The sequence below is a fragment of the Coturnix japonica genome, chromosome 17, assembly GCF_054131305.1.
Source record: "Coturnix japonica strain WE chromosome 17, WE-NBRP24, whole genome shotgun sequence".
In the NCBI taxonomy this organism is placed as follows: domain Eukaryota; kingdom Metazoa; phylum Chordata; class Aves; order Galliformes; family Phasianidae; genus Coturnix; species Coturnix japonica.
In genome coordinates this window covers 13,034,567-13,050,369 of record NC_140679.1, presented here as the reverse complement: position 1 = coordinate 13,050,369, position 15,803 = coordinate 13,034,567, and the positions used below count along the sequence as shown (strand labels likewise).

The window sequence follows — 15,803 nt, the reverse complement described above, 5'->3', positions numbered from 1 at the left end:
CGTGTCGTTTGCGTGGGTTTCTTTCCTGCCCCCCCCCCCCATGTCCCTCCTCCTGTGGGTCCCATTTGTGCTCCCAACGTTGCTGCTGCTTTTGGTTGATGAACAGCTGGGAAATGATGGCACTGAGATGGGAATGTGGGCAGCCACCGGGATGGGCCCTGACTGAGCTGTGCCTGGTGCAGGGTGAGGGGAGAGATCCAGGCCAGGGTGAGGGGACGCCAGTATGGCTATGGGGACACCAGCATCGCTATGGGGATACCAGTATGGCTATGGGGACATCAACACAGCCATGGGGACACCAGCATCACTATGGGGACACCAACACAGCTATGGGGATTCCAGCATTGCTATGGGGACACCAGCACAGCTATAGGGATACCTATATGGCTATGGGAATGCCAGCACGGCCATCGGGATACCAGTACAGCTATGGGGATACCAGTACAGCTATGGGAATGCCAGCATGGCTATGGGGACACCAGCATTGCCATGGGGACACCAACACAGCTATGAGGACACCAGAATTGCTATGGGGACTCCAACACAGCCATGGGGACACCTGTATGGCTATGGGAATGCCAGCACAGCCATGGGGACACCAGAATTGCCATGAGGACACCAATGTGGCCATGGGGACACCACCATGGACACCAACACAGCCACGGGGACAACACCATGACCCAGGGGACACCAGCATGTTTAATTGTGCAGTGTAAGGCATGAGGGTGCCCCCTGCTCCCCATGGTGCTGTGAGCTAAAGGTGGGTGCTCAGCCCTTGGCCTGGCTGGATATTTGGGTCTATTTCTCCATCCCCCACAGCTTGTGGGGCCGCAGCCTCCAACCCACAGGGAAGGAGCCCCGGGGAGCAGAGCCCCTCTTTTGGAGTCAGTCATCAGCAGAGCGTGTTCCAGAGCTGCAAATTAAAGCTCTGATTCAACCATGCCGTGACTCACCCCTTTGCCATCCCATAAGCTCATAATGGCTGGCGTTGCTCATCTGCCTCAAATACCTGAAGCTCCAGTTCCCTCCCCCCCCCATAATGCCCTCGGGATGGGTTCGACCCCCATCTCACCTCACTGCTGTGTGGCTGTGGGGGCTGGGGGTGCCTGGAGACCCCAGTAACGCCAACCCAGCCCAGCAGCACCGACCCCCAACACAGAGTGGGGCAGCACTGGGTGGTGAGCTGAGCATCCACGTGCAGGGCAGCATCACGTGCAGCCGCCCTCCTGGCTTCGGTCGTCATCTGAACACACCACAAGGCCCCAAACGGAGGCATTTCCAGGATATTCTCGTGTCTGTCTTATGGGGTGAGTAACTGCTGCTAATGAGGGAGGACTAACGATGGCTCCAGGGATGGGCTGGAGCTGCTGAGCAACCTGCAAAGTGCACGAGGCCATGGGGTGGATGGATGGATCCCAAGGAGCGTCCTCATGGTCCTTGTGCCCACATTGCCATGTCCTCACGCCCCTTGTGCCCCCAGGCAGTGCAGCCATACAGCCAGCACCAAGGACAGGACAGAGATAGGACAGCAATGGGATGGCAATGGGACAGTGGTGGGTCAGCAATGAGGCAGCAATGGGATGGCAATGGGACAGTGGTGGGATGGCAATGGGGCAGCAATGGGGTCAGTCTTGGGACAGCAATGGGGCAGCAATGGGGTCAGTCTTAGGACAGCAATGGGGCAGCAATGGGGCAGTGATGGGGCAGCAATAGGGCAGTGATGGGATGGCAATGGGACAGTGATGGAATGCCAATGGGACAGCAATGGGGTCAGTCCTGGAGCAGCAATGGGACAGCAATGGGATGGGAATGGGGAAGTGATGGGTTGGCAATGGGGCAGCAGTGGGATGGCAATGGGATAATGGTGGGATGCCAATGGGTCAGTCTTGGGATGGCAATGGGGCAGCAATGGGGACAGTGATGGGATGGCAATGGGAATGTGGTGAGATGGCAATGGGGCAACAATGGGATGGCAATGGGGCAGTGATGGGATGGCAATGTAACAGGAGTGGAGCAGCAATGGGACCATGATGGGATGGCAGTGGAGTAGCAGTGGGATGGCAGAGGGGCAGAGATGGAATGGTAGTAGGACAGTGATAGGATGGCAGTGGGATGGACATAAGATGATGATGGGGCAGTAATGGGATGGTGATGGGACAGCAATGGGATGGCAGTGGGGTGGCTGTGGGGTGGCTGTAGGGCAGTGCATGCCAGCAGCTGGACCTGCACTCAGGCAGTTGCTCCGGGTGCCACTGGGAGGGCTCTGCGTGGCTTTGGGTCCCCCCACTGCAGATCTGGGGTCAGTGTGGGGGGTTGTGGGGCAGATGGTGACACCGTCACTGTCACCGGATGGGGCTCACTGGCTCCCAGCATTGCTCCGGGGCTGCTTGGGGCTGCAGGGCTGTGTGCATGACATGCAGCCCGGGGAGGTGACAGTGCCATTCCCCAGCTGTGTGTCACCTGCTCTAATAACACCCTGTGCTCCCGCGCTGCCTTTCATCTCAGTGCCCTCCTTGGTGGCCCTGGTGGCTCACAGCACCTCCCTGGGGTGGCATCGTGGCTGTCATCCATCAGTGCTATTTCCGGCAGCCAAAGGGGCTGCGGGAGCCACGGGGGGACCCCACAGAGTGAGGGTGGGCTCAGCCTTAACTTGGCTGGTGTGGGGACACCCCCCGTGGTGGGGTCACTCAGCCAAAGGGCTGGGGGCAATGGCTGCAGCTCATAGGTGGGATAAGGCCTTCATCCTCATCATCCTCCCCTCCTCGTCATCCTCACCTTGTCCTTCTCATCCTCCCCTTCTCCTCATCCTTACCTTCTCTTCCTCCTCCTCACCTCTTCCTCCCCATCCTCACTTCCTCCTCTTCCTCACCATCTCCTCCTCCTCCTCATCTCATCCTCCCCATTCTCCTCACCTTCACCTCCTTTTCCCCATCATCATTGCATGGATGAACTTGATGATCTTGCGGGTCTTTTCCAACCTTGGTGATTCCATCATCCTCAATTCATCCTCAATTCATCCTTTCCTTGCCTTCCTCCTCCTCACCTCTTCCTCCTCATCCTCACCACCTCCTCATCCTCATCTTCACCTTGTCCTCATCTTCACCACCTCATCCTCCTCATCCTCACCTTCTCCATCCTCACTTCATCCCCCTCATCTCTACCTTGTCCTCTTCATCCTCACCACCTCACCCTCCTCATCCTCACCTCCTCTTCCTCATCCTCATCCTCATCTTCACCTCACCCTCCTCATCCTCACCTCCTCTTCCCCATCCCCATCCTCACCTCATCCCCATCCTCACATCTCACTGCTCCCCCATGCACACAGCAGGGAGCTGCAGGGTTCCAGCAGTGCCACCAATGGTGCAAACAGGAGGCGGCTGGGAGCCGTGTTTGCTGAAGGAGGTTACAGACACAGCTGGGATCCACCTCCTAAATCCACAGCAGACGTGGGGCAGCAGGAGCTGCATGGGGACAGACGGGCTGTTCCCTCCCAGCCCTGCACACAGTTCTGCAGCTCAGCACCCACAAGGGCTGGGAAGGGCCCCTAATAGGACGCTGCTCTGTCCATAGCCACCAATGTGTCCCCTGTGCCCAAATCCTGAGCTGTGCCATGTGCCAAGGGAGCCCAGGGCCACAGTCTGGTGTCCTGCTCAGCGCTATCAGGCACTGCAGTGTATCACAGGGCATCCCATGGCATCACAGGGCAGGTACCGGGCACTGGGGGCTCAACACAGGGCACATGGGACAGGGGATGTGGGATGGGGAACATGGGATGCAGGATATGGGAGATGGGATGTGGAACACAGAGCAGGGAAGGGATGCTCTCCTGATTGAAGCACTTTGACTGGTCCAGCAGCCTCTTGGGAAACTCCTCCTGATCCGACTCTCCTGCTGGTGCCACCAAATGGGGTTTTGCAACAGAGTTCCATGGAAAACCCCTTTCACTCCCTGCACCCCACACCCTACAGCTGCACGGTGCCCCAGGGTTCACCCAACACACCCAGCTCAACACAATATCCCCCTCCAGCAGCTGTTATGGGCTGTTATGGGGCACACTGAGCCCAGTCCTGGCTGCCCCACATCTGTCCTGTCTTTCAGTTCCTCTTACACAACAGCTTTGTGGCTTTCCAAGGAAGCACCTGGCACATGGGGCTGGGTCCTGCTTGGGTGACACCACTCCAATGGGAGAACAGGGTGATGGTGGGGGGTGGGTGCTGAGGGAGACCCCAGGGCTGGGGGATCCCTCAGGACTGGGACATGAATTGGGGTTTAGGATCCTAAAGTGCAGCAGCATCACCCGACCTGATGGGCTCCATGATGGGATACCAATGGGGCAGCAGGTTGGTTATCAATTGGGGATCACTGGGAGGCTTATGGAGCATCAATGGGGCATCAATGGGGTGTCAAGCAGGTATCAATGTGACATTAGTAGGGTATCAATGGGGTGTCAATAGGATGTCAAGCAGGTATCAGTGTGACACTAGTAGGGTATCAATGGGGTGTCAATGGGGCATCAATAGGATGTTAAGGTGGTATCAATGAGACACTAGTAGGGTGTCAATGGGGCGTCAGCTTGGTATCAATGGGACATCAATGGGATGCAGTGAGATCTGAAAGGGATGTTAATGGAGCATCAGTTTGGAATCGATTGGAAACCCAGGGCTGCCAATGGAACATCAAAAGGGCATCAATGGGGCATCAATGGGTGTCAATAGGGCCCTAAGGGGTATCAAATCAGTATCAATGGGGTGTTAATAGGGCGCTAAGGGGCATCAGTGGGGTATCAATGGGGGTCAATAGGGCGCTAAGGGGCATCAATTCAGTCTCAGTGGGTTGTCAATAGGGCGCTAAGGGGCATCAATGGGGCATCAATGGGGTGTCAATAGGGCTCTAAGGGGCATCAATGGGGCATCAATGGGGTGTCAATAGGGTGCTAAGGGGTATCAATGGGGCTTCAGTGGGGTATCAGTAGGGCTAAGGGGCATCAATTCAGTGTCAATGGGATGCCAATAGGGTTCTAAAGGGGCATCAATGGGGCATCAATAGGGTGCTAAGGGGTATCAATGGGGCATCAATGGGGTGCCAATGGGGCGCTATGGCTATCAGTTCGGTGTCAATGGGGTGGCAATAGGGCGTGCCGTGTATCTCGGCCGGGTGTCCCCACAGCCCCCAATCCGGGGCGCGGTCCCTTTAAGGCTCCGTATCAGTGGGCGGGGCTAAGCGCCGTAGCCCCGCCCCTTTCCCTTCACCCCGCCCCTTTCCCTTTCCTCTATTCCAATTGGCTCTCCATCGAGGGACGGAATGGGGACATCCACCAATCAAACCGCAGGAGGAGCACTAAAACCCATCAGCGATTGGCAGAGGGGCTTGAACCAATGAGGACGCGCGGCGGGGCTGCTATATAAACCCTCGTAGTGGGCGCGGGCAGCGCAGTGCTGAGCTGACGGGCGGCGGGCGGGAGCTGAGCGGAGCGGATCGGGATCCTGCAGCGCCCCCCGGGGTCCGCAACCGCCCGCAGCTCCCCCCGCTCCGCACCGGCTCCATCCATCCCCCCGTTTATACCCCATTATATCCCGGTTATTGCCGTGGTTGTGATGCTGCCGCCGGAGGTGGTGCCGGGTGGGTCGGCTCGGTTCAGCGTGCTGACATGGGAACAGCTGCAGAGATTGGAGCAGATCCTGGGGGACGCGGTTCCGATCCACGGCCGGGGGAACTTCCCAACGCTGTCAGTGAGACCCAGAACCATCGTGCAGGTGAGAACCGGGTCGGAACCGGGTTGGGGGCATTAGGACCCAGTATTGACATGGAGCAGGTTCGGAACCGGGTTGGGGGCATTAGGACCCAGTATTGAGATGCAGCAGGTTCGGTTCGGTCCCACCCCCTCCTTGTGGTCATTAGAGCCCAGTATTGCGATGTACCAGGTTCGGTTCGGTCCCACCCCCTCCTTGTGGTCACTAGAGCCCAGTATTGCGATGTACCAGGTTCGGTTCGGTTCCCCCCCCCCCCCCCCTCCTTGGGTTTCTTGGTGTTGGTTTATAACTGAAAACCCAATAACAGGGGGTTTAATATTCAACTGACAGCGGTGCGTTCCTATAAGAGGAGCTGCTGCATTATTCATGTTTGGGGAGGTAACCTTCGTTCTTCGGTAATGACTCATCAAATGGAACATCGGGCATCTTGGGCTTCTAATTACAAAGGACGTTCGTTAAGATGAACCTCGGCCGGATCTCCCAGCACTGAGCTGGACAGACCCCCCCCCCCCCCCCTTAACCCCTTCTTTAACCCCCCTTAACCCCCCTTTATCCCCTTTAACCCACCCCCCTGGGTGCCCCGCTGTGTTTCTGTGCTGCTTTCCTTCTTTCCCCCTTGTTTTTGGGTCCTACAGCTCCTATGTGCAGCCCAAGTTCCTGCTCTAGGGTTCTAATATAGCATCCCCCCCTGTGTCCATAAAGGATGCTGCCCCAGCTCCTTCCTGCAGTGTTTAGGGCTGAGTAATCCCTACTAGTAACCCCAAAGGCACTCGTTGGCCATAGAGAGCAGCAGGTTGGGGGTTGGGGTAGGGCTGCTGTCAGAACCAATTAGCCCAACCACAGTGGAGGTGAGGCACGGCTTTGGGAAGCAGGTCAGCAGCTGGGTAACCCTGCAAATATCTGCCCCTATGGGGAAAAGCACATTCCTGCCTGCTGGGGGAAGGGGGGGTCTGCTCAGTGGGGTCACAGTGGGGTTGTTCCCCACTCAATGCTTTGCAGAGCTGTCAGCCCCCAGTGTGGGGTCTCAGCTATGGGGCTGGAGCTCTGTAGCCCTTGAGATGGGTGTAGGATCGAGCCCATCCTTGGGCTGTGCCTGGGGAGTTAAACTGGGACGAGCCCTTCTCCCAGCTCTATGATCTGTATCTCACATTGAGCCCCATTGAGTTGCATTGCTGGGAGCTCAGTGACCATCACAGCAGCCCATATAGATCTCATGTGGGTTCAGCTCTCTGTATGTAAACCCCTCCTGGATCTGAGGAGTCCATTCCTCCTTTAGAGGACAAACGTGTCCATGTGCTGCTGGGGACTTGGGACTTCCGACGGCTCGTGGCTCCCTGGTTAACTGTTGCCCAGCATGTGACCGTGGCCGTGGGGCTGGCGTGGGGCCCGGGCACATCTCCAGCCTGAGCAGCAGTTCCTAATGTCAGAGAGCAGAGTGGAAATGCCAGCAGTGTGGCTGCATCGGGACAGCGAGCAGCCTCCCGGGCTTTAGGATTTAACAAGTTGTGGGACGGTTGTAGGAGCCTTTTGTCATAACATACCTCCCTGCAAGGGCAGCTCAGGGTCAGTGCAGCACTATCACTATCTCACTGTGCTCCTTCACCCCCCTGTGCTGCTTCCTAAGCAAAGCACGGAGCTGCAGCGTGTCCATGGGGGGATGGGGTGCCTTGGTGTGGGGTCACTGCTTTATCTATACCCTAAACTTGGGCACTTCCAGCACCAGGTGAGGTTTGCAGGGCTCTATAATTGCAGGAAGGAGAAATGAAAGGGATGGAGGGGGGTGAGGTTTGTATCTTCCTCCTGCCTCCCTGTGAGCCCTGTTAAATGACAGGCCGTGTCCGTGGCGGTTCATTGTATGGTCTTGGGGTGATCCCAACCTGCTGCCTGTTAAGTAATCAAGCTAATGATTCAGCCTCGTACTCAATGAACAAAGCTGTGCAGGTAGGGGTGGGTGTGCCAGGGCTGAGCATTAACATTGCTGGAGTAACACCCGTCAGATGAAAGCTGCCTCCTGTGCTTGATAGCACGCCAAGTTCAGCACGAAGCTCTGACACACTGGAAATTGTTAGGATACACTTACTAGTTAGGACACGAACCTGCGTACACCTGGCCAGGGCTTTGGAGTGCTTCTGGCATCTTGATTTGCCTCTAATTAATCTTGACAGGTAAAAGGGGATGGATGGAATGAGATCAGTGGGGATGGCAGCCACCCTGTGCCCAGAGCCCCTGGGGGGAGCAGAGCCTGATGGCCACAAGGAGCAGCTGGGGTGGGATGGAGGGCAGGGAAAGGCACACAGAATTGCAGGGAGACCCTCTGATGTGAGGGATCAGTGCATGAGACCCCCCCCCCAGCTGCTGGCACAGCTCTGGATGCTCCCAAAGCGACCCATTTCTGCTGGGTTAGCTCTTTATTTTGCTTTCTTGCACTGGGGTGACCCATATAAGCAATGGGGAGCAGACCCTGGTGCTGGGCTGGATTGGGGATGGGTGCTCACTTCTCATCTCCTCTCTTTGATCCCTCAGGTTGTCCGCAGTCGGCTGGAGAAGAAAGGGATCGTGGTGCACAACGTGAGGCTGAACGGCTCGGCTGCCAGCCATGTGCTGCACCAGGACAGCGGGCTGGGCTACAAAGACCTCGACCTCATCTTCGGGGTGGATCTGAAGACTGAAGACGTCTTCCAGCAGGTGAAGGACGTGGTGATGGATTGCCTCCTCGACTTCCTCCCCGAGGGGGTCAACAAAGACAAGATCACCCCCATGACCCTGAAGGAGGCCTACGTGCAGAAGTTAGTCAAGGTGTGCAATGAGACCGACCGCTGGAGCCTCATCTCCCTGTCCAACAACAGTGGGAAGAACGTGGAGCTCAAGTTCGTGGACTCCCTGAGGAGGCAGTTTGAGTTCAGCGTGGATTCCTTTCAGATCATCCTGGATTCCCTTCTGCTCTTTGGGGAGTGCTCAGAGAACCCCATGGCTGAGAACTTCCACCCCACGGTCACCGGGGAGAGCATGTATGGGGACTTTGAGGAGGCCATGGACCACCTGCGCAACAGAGTCATCGCCACCCGCAACCCGGAGGAGATCAGAGGTGGGGGGCTCCTGAAGTACTGCAACCTCCTGGTGAGGGGCTTCAAACCCAAATCCGAGGTGGATATGAAGGCTCTGCAGCGCTACATGTGCTCCAGGTTTTTCATAGACTTCTCAGACATCGGCGAGCAGCAGAGGAAGCTGGAGTGTTACCTGCAGAGCCACTTCGTGGGCATGGAGGACAAACGTTATGACTATCTGATGACCCTGCACAGGGTGGTCAATGAGAGCACGGTCTGTCTCATGGGACACGAGAGGAGGCAGACCCTGAACCTCATTGCCACGCTGGCCGTGAGGGTCCTGGCTGAGCAGAACATCCTCCCCACTGTCACAAACGTCACCTGCTACTACCAACCAGCCCCCTACGTCAGTGAGATCAACATCAACTACTACGTGACCCACGTGCAGCCCTTCCTGCCCTGCAATCAGTCCTACCCAACGTGGCTGCCCTGTAACTGAGCCGGGATGAACTTCAAGGGCTGCCCCTCCAGGTGTTCCCTTATTTGGGGTGGGGGGGAGCCAGGACTGCAACAAAAGGAAACTTCACTCTTGTGTCCCCCCCCCCACAGCCTGTGTTGCTGCTGGGGGTGGTCAGAGCCAGGCCTGCACACTGTGATGGGACGTGCAGTGCTATGGGAACTCGGGTGGGGAGATGTATTGTAGGCAATGGGGAGGGGGGTTGGGGAAGGGATGGTGGGGGGGTGGGCTGTGAGGGGGAGATTGTAGAGTTCCGGTGAGGTAGATCTGCACTGCCCTGAGATGGATCTGAATCTTTGTTTTCCTTGTGTTTTTTAGTGCAGGGGGTGTTGGGGTGTGTGCAGACTTGTGGTTTCTGATGTGAGAAGCCAGAGTGGCGAATTCCTGTGAACGGACCAAAGAATCCTGTTTAAGTGCCTGTAAACAATATAAACACAACTGTACTGTAAACCTGATCTAGAGAGATAGAGATATTATAGATATATTTTTGGCAGGGGTTTGACATCCTGAGAGCTCGAAATGGGGATGTCCTGCGTGGAAAGTGTTTCTGTTGTAATGGGGGGGAGGGGATGGGGGGGGTCGTGAGATCATTTCTAGTAGCCTCGATGGAGGAGGGAGAGTGGGATTGCAGCCATGTATTGCCGGGGTTCTGGCTTGGATTGACTGCGTGGAAATGCCTGTAATGGGGGGGATGCTGCAGGGGGGGTATGTGGTTTGACTGAAGCTCTTCATCCAGAGCCATAAGGTTGGATTTGTCTGTGGAGGCCGATGCAGATCAGTGTGGGAGCCCCGGGCTGTGCGGGGTGCTGTGTTATTTTTCCTAGGGGAATGGGAAATGCTGCTTTTCTTGGCACGCGGCGTGGCGTCACGTTTGGGGCTCTGTGGGAAGAGCAGGGCTTGTCCTTGGAGCACAGTGCGTTCAGGAGGAGGTTATCTCATGGTGGGGGCTGTGTCCTTGCAGGGGGGTGCTCAGCCCTCTCCCAGCTCCCTGATCCTCCTCCACTTTGGGGCAGGTCTTGTTGTTCAGCAGCAGCCGCCGTGATCCCAGCGGTGTGAACCATTGGAACTCATCCTCTAGCTGGAAGCTGAGCTCCCGGGGTCCCGTGTGAGGCCTGGTTGGTGTTAGGAGGAATTCTGTCTTCCAAACAAACCCTATTTTGTCTGCAGGGTGGCTCTGGGTGTGCAGAGCCTTTCCTTGAGCTGCCCCTTCTCACCGAGCATCATCTCAGGCCATCAGTGCGTGGATGGGGCGGTGGGAAGGCAGCTGGGTGCTCCCTCTGAACCTAACAGTATCTCTACTAACCCGTTTGTGTCCCTGTGATGACTGTACCAGGCGGGCAGACCTGCTAAATAAAGTCTGGAGACTTGCACTGTGTGTAGCCAGATTGCTGCCTTCTCTGGGTGCAGGGGCGACGCGGGGCGGGGATACCATGGGGCTTTTTGCACTTAACACCAACTAACTCAGTTTCCCATGGGTGCAGCTTTGCTTCCTGCCCAGTAAATCCCATGGAGGAAGCACTGGTTGATGCCACAGCAGCTCCAAGTGTCACTGTGGCATTCCCATGGGGCAGCTTGTCTTCCATGGGCACTGCTCACCAGCAGCCTGCAAACTGCTTGGTGCTCTGCTCCATGCAGAGCTGCTCTAAGGGCAGCTTAGTGATCCTGCTCAGCACCTCCCATTTCAAGCTCCATGCTCTGCTTCTCTTCATCCTTACAGGCTCCTTACTCTACCCACAGAAACAGAGATGCACTAAACTGAGATTTACCCCCCTTACCCCCCTGTCCCTATTACAGATGTGATTCCCTACGGCTGACGTTGAGGTTGCACTTTTGGTTTGTGGTTTGTGCGCGTGGTGGGACTCTTCTGAATGGGATTGAATCTGAGTTTTTCTAGACCTTGCAGTGATTTCTGTGCTGCCTCCTATGAGGGAGGGGGGCTTCGGGAAGATTCCAATAGCTTGAATGGCACTTGATTTTGTTTTAAGTGGTTGTTGTTATTATTTTTTTCCTACACCTGTATCACCTGTCATGCGATGGGCTTGACATAGACTCACTAGATTCTTTAGAATCTGTTCAAAAAAAATAAATAAATACAGTGTATTCAAATCTGGTGGGTTGGATTATTTCCTCGTCTGTCTGGGCTGGGGGGTGGTTCTGCTGCTGTCCTTATTGGGAAGGACCAGAACAGGTTGGTGGTTTGGGCTCCTGGTTCTCCTTTTATTCCCCCCCTGTCCTGCTTTGGGCTGCTCTGTCCCAAAGCCTGGCTGCTCATAGCTGGGCACTTTCTCTTTAGTGCTGTCCTATGGGTGTCCTGGTTCTTTGCTCCCCATCTGGGGTCCTATAGGATGGTGCTGGGTGACCCTCCCTGCTGCTGCTGCCTTCCCATGAGTAGCACCCCCTGCTTATGGTCACCAACACCATGTTGCTTCTCTGATGTCTTCATGGCAATACCCCCCAGCAAGATGCTTCCCCTTGGGATGGGAAGCTGGATGGGGGGGACCTTGTTCTCTATCAAAGCCCTGTGCCCAGCTGGCTTCCCAGTGGTGGCTGGGAGCTGGGTGTGAGCTCCTCAGAGCCTGGCTGCCCTCCAGCCGGAGCTGCAGTTTCATTTCCCCTTGCAGAGCTACAGGCAGTTCTGGTTCCACCGCCACAATCGAGCTGACAACATGCCAGTCCTTGTTTGGGACAGACTCGCTGGCTCTGCTTCTCCAAACTCTGGCAGTCGTGGGGCTGTGAGCTTCTCTCTGACATCAGCTGGCACAGGGATCATCCCCTGCAGCCACTGGGACGGGATGGGACGGGATGGGATGGGATGGGATGGGATGGGATGGGATGGGATGGGATGGGATGGGACGGTGGCTCCTTGCTGGTGCTGAGCTGCCTTCCCCGAGCATCTGCTGGGCCTGACAATATCTGCCAGGTCTGTGGGCTGCTGCAGTGAGCCCTGGGCATGGCAGCAAAAACCCTGACAGCACCGGCTGTCATTGTTGGGGTGGATCAGGAGACACAAAAGGACGCGGGTGGAAAGTACTAGCTGTGAGCAGAAAGGAAATGTTTACCAACCCGGATTCGGAGCTCTCTTTTGTTAATGGTCCAATAAAACCACATCCATCTTTATCTATTTATTTGCCCCTTGCAGCCTGTATCTGTCTTTGCTTGCTTGGATGGAGCAGTGGGTTTGGACTGATGTGTGCTGGGTGCCCCCCCTGAGCTGGGGGTTGGCTGCTGATTTCCTTTCCCACTAATGGGAGCTCACAGTGGTTTGGCTGCTGGGGTTCCCTGCTCTGTTGCATGGCTCAGGGCTCTCCTCCTGCTTTGCACCCTTGCTGTGATGCTCCCATTGACTGACATGGTCAGGGGAGGGAGATCTTGCTGAGATCTGCATTCAGATCTGCACGGTGGTGAATTAAAATGGCACGGGTTGGAAGGGAGCTTACGGATCAGCAGGTCCCAACTGCTGTGCTGCAATCAGGGCTGCCAACCCAGGCCTGCAACTGGTGCTGCTACCAGGGCCCCCGGGCACAGCACAGTGCTCAGCCTCAGCCCTTTTCCTGGAAGCAGGTCTGGCCAAGCCCCGGGCTCGGAGGAACGGGAGGAATTTGTCTCAGGTTTCCAGAGTGCAAGAAGCATCTTGCTGCCACCTTTCAGCTGTCCTTAATCTGCTCTGAGCACCATCACTGTGCCTGCTGGCGGCTGGGTTAGGGTTGGGGCTGGGGTTGGGAGGGGATGGATTTGGGCTGAGGCTGGGTTGGGTTGGGGATGAGTTTGGGTTGAATCTGGGCTGGGTTTGGGCTGGGTTGGGGCTGGGTTGGGGATGGATTTGGGTTGAGTTTGGGCTGGGTTGGGGATGGGTTGGGGATGGGCTGTGGATGGATAGGGGCTGAGATTGGGCTGGGTTCGGGCTGGGTTCGGGCTGAGTTTGGGCTGGGTTCGGGCTGGATTTGGGCTGGGTTCGGGCTGGATTTGGGCTGGGTTCGGGCTGAGTTTGGGCTGGGTTCGGGCTGGATTTGGGCTGGGTTCGGGCTGGATTTGGGCTGGGTTCGAGCAGCAGTTCGGCCATCTCCAGCATTTCGGAGCTCTTGCATGCCCTCGGGCAGCGCGGGTGTTAACTGTGCTATTTGAGCTCATGCCGGCCGAGAGAACAGCCTGTCTGTGCGGCTCCTCTTTCCATTTATAGCTGTGTTTAGGCGATCCAGCACACGGACCCTCGCGCTCTGACGCCTGGTGCCAAGCACGAGACAAATGCTTCATTGATACGTGCATACCGGGAGGGCAGCGGGGCCGGGACGGCGCTGAGCGGGGTGGCACGGGCTGGGGCCGGGTGGGCTGAGCCCGGGGTTGTGCCCATGAGCACGGAGGAACTTCGAGCACACAGCTCTGCTGCTCTGCTGAGCGCTGCTGTCTCACCTGCTGGTCCTGAGTGCTGCCTGCTGGGGCTGGAGGGTCACAGATGGGGTTTGTGGGCAGCTCAGCTCAAGGCAAACTGCTCCAAATTGGGAATGGAGGTGTCCCCTTCTCTCACTGCTATCAGCTCAGCTCCCCATGTGCACCCACAGACCCACCATCCCCAGCAGAACCATAGAATATCCCAAGTTAGAACGGACCCGTATGGATCCCTGAGTCCAACTCCTGGCGATAAGAAAGGGTTTTGTGCTTGGAAAACCTGGGGCATCCTCCGAGGAGCTGAATTGTGCTGGGTGGTGCCCAGCAGAGCAGAGGGCCTTTAGGTGGGAGCGTGGCTTCAGTGCTGAGCCTGGTGATGCACACAGGGCAGATGACTTATAAAGTCATATAAAGCACAACGTGCCATCTCACCCTTTCTCACATCCCATCCCCAGAGATGGGACCCCAAAGGGCCGCCCTCACCTCCCGTTCCTGCCCCCTTCCCCTTTGCTCTGTGGATGAGGACAGCTTTGCCCACCCATCCAGGCTGGCTGATCCTTTGCCCCGTGCTGCCACCATGGCAATGTTTACCCTGCTTATCTCACTGCTCCCAAACCCCTATTCCAACAGGAGCAGTGTCACCCTGCCTTCCCATTGCCATCAGCACGCAGCGCTCCCCACGGCATCGCTGTGCCCTACATTTCAGCCCGGTGTTTTAATGAGGGGTGGCTGCATCACACCCCGATGTCCCTCCTGCCTCTCCCCGCAGCACCCAGGACGATTACAGCCAGCATCCCTCCCCTCCTGTGCAATTACAGCTCCATCCTGCCTCGATCCGCATGGCCTCGGCGTGACTCACGTAACGACAGCCGCCCCTAATGAATCCTGGGTGCATTCCTTCCAGGCTGGACGTGATGTTAACGTGCCATTTAGTAACCAGCCACCCCTTTTTTCTTCGTCAGCACAGCGAGTCGAGCCAGTTTCTTCCCCTGCCCCTCCTCTGCCACGGCTGCAACCTGTCCCTGTCAGCACCCAGGGCGTCATTCCCTTTTGTGGAGGGGTTTCCTCACTGCTGTGCTCATGCCCAGCAATAGCAATCTGCAATGGGAAAGGAGAATTGCCCACGTGTGTGTGTATCAGGTAAGATGAAATAGAGCCTTGACTGGGGTGGCTGAGGGGGCAGGAGGGATGCAGGTGTGGAGGGGAGGGCATAGGGCTTGGAGCTGCCCAATGCTGCACAATGGGGCTGTGGGTTTTTCCTTCTGTTTGATTGCTGCATGAGGGTTTCTCCTTCACAGAGCCATCAGGAGATGCTCCCAGACCCTGAAAGCTGAAGTGGAGGAGATGGTGATGGAGACAATGCAGCCTCTGCCCCTCACAGCCCGGGGCTGTGCTCCAGCATTGCATAGCCCAGCACTGAGAGCACCTGGAGCAGGACTGGGATCCCAATGCACCACCCCCAGTGGTTTCCAGCTGTGTGGCACATCTGCCTGCACAGGGCACTGTGTTGGGCTCCCACAGCGTGCCCAGCCACTGCAAATCCCCAACCCCAAACAGCCCTTGAAGAAGGGCTTGAAGAAGCTTCTCATCATGCCCTAAGCCTGCCCCGCTTGGGGGTCAGCAGTGCCCTATGGGGAGCTGCCTGGTGGGGGGGAGCTGGAGCTGTCCAGGGGATGTGGGTGTGTGTGTGCCCATAGGATGGGGCAGATGGATGGAGCAGGATGCTGTGATAGAGTTGCTCGGGGGCTGCAGCGTGGGGAAGCAGGGAGGCAGGATGGGGTGACAACAAGACAAATGTTTGGTGTCTCTCCCACGTGGAGCGGAGCCTGGACTCAGCCTGGAGCCACTCCAGCTCAATGAGCAGCGTGTCCTGCAGCTTTGTCCAGGGCTGTTTCCAGGGAGCACTTGGCTGTGGGACAGGACAGCACTGAGAGCGTTGCTGTGGGTTTCCCCTCCCTGCAGTACACACACTGGGGTCTCTCCCTGTGCTCTCCCCTTGGTTCCTGCCCAGGTGTGCAGGCCCTCATCACAGAGCCCTCAGGAGGGATTAAGGAGTCTGTTCGCTGTTTGATTTCTGCATGACAACTTCCAGCTGCTCTCTTGGTGACT

General features: G+C 56.8%; 1 protein-coding gene and 1 long non-coding RNA gene across 2 annotated transcripts; both read left to right on the top strand.

The window, feature by feature from the left end:
- The first annotated feature begins 5,404 nt into the window (after nt 1–5,404).
- Nucleotides 5,405–11,417, top strand: TENT5B (terminal nucleotidyltransferase 5B). Its single transcript, XM_015883753.3, has 2 exons — nt 5,405–5,753; nt 8,274–11,417. The coding sequence occupies exons 1-2, from the start codon at nt 5,595–5,597 to the stop codon at nt 9,291–9,293; spliced, it is 1,179 nt and encodes a 392-aa protein (XP_015739239.2). The 5' UTR covers nt 5,405–5,594; the 3' UTR covers nt 9,294–11,417.
- A 2,368-nt stretch (nt 11,418–13,785) lies between these two features.
- On the top strand, nt 13,786–15,293 carry LOC146758128 (uncharacterized). Its single transcript, XR_014935137.1, has 2 exons — nt 13,786–14,834; nt 14,993–15,293. It is a non-coding gene; the product is annotated as an uncharacterized LOC146758128 (long non-coding RNA).
- The last annotated feature ends 510 nt before the right edge of the window (nt 15,294–15,803 follow it).

Excerpts from the sequence above, each read along its gene's own strand:
- TENT5B (XM_015883753.3), top strand. The coding sequence starts at position 5,595 with ATGCTGCCGCCGGAGGTGGTGCCGGGTGGGTCGGCTCGGTTCAGCGTG. Across the intron at positions 5,754-8,273 it reads GACCCAGAACCATCGTGCAG|GTTGTCCGCAGTCGGCTGGA; the intron begins GTGAGAACCGGG and ends TTGATCCCTCAG.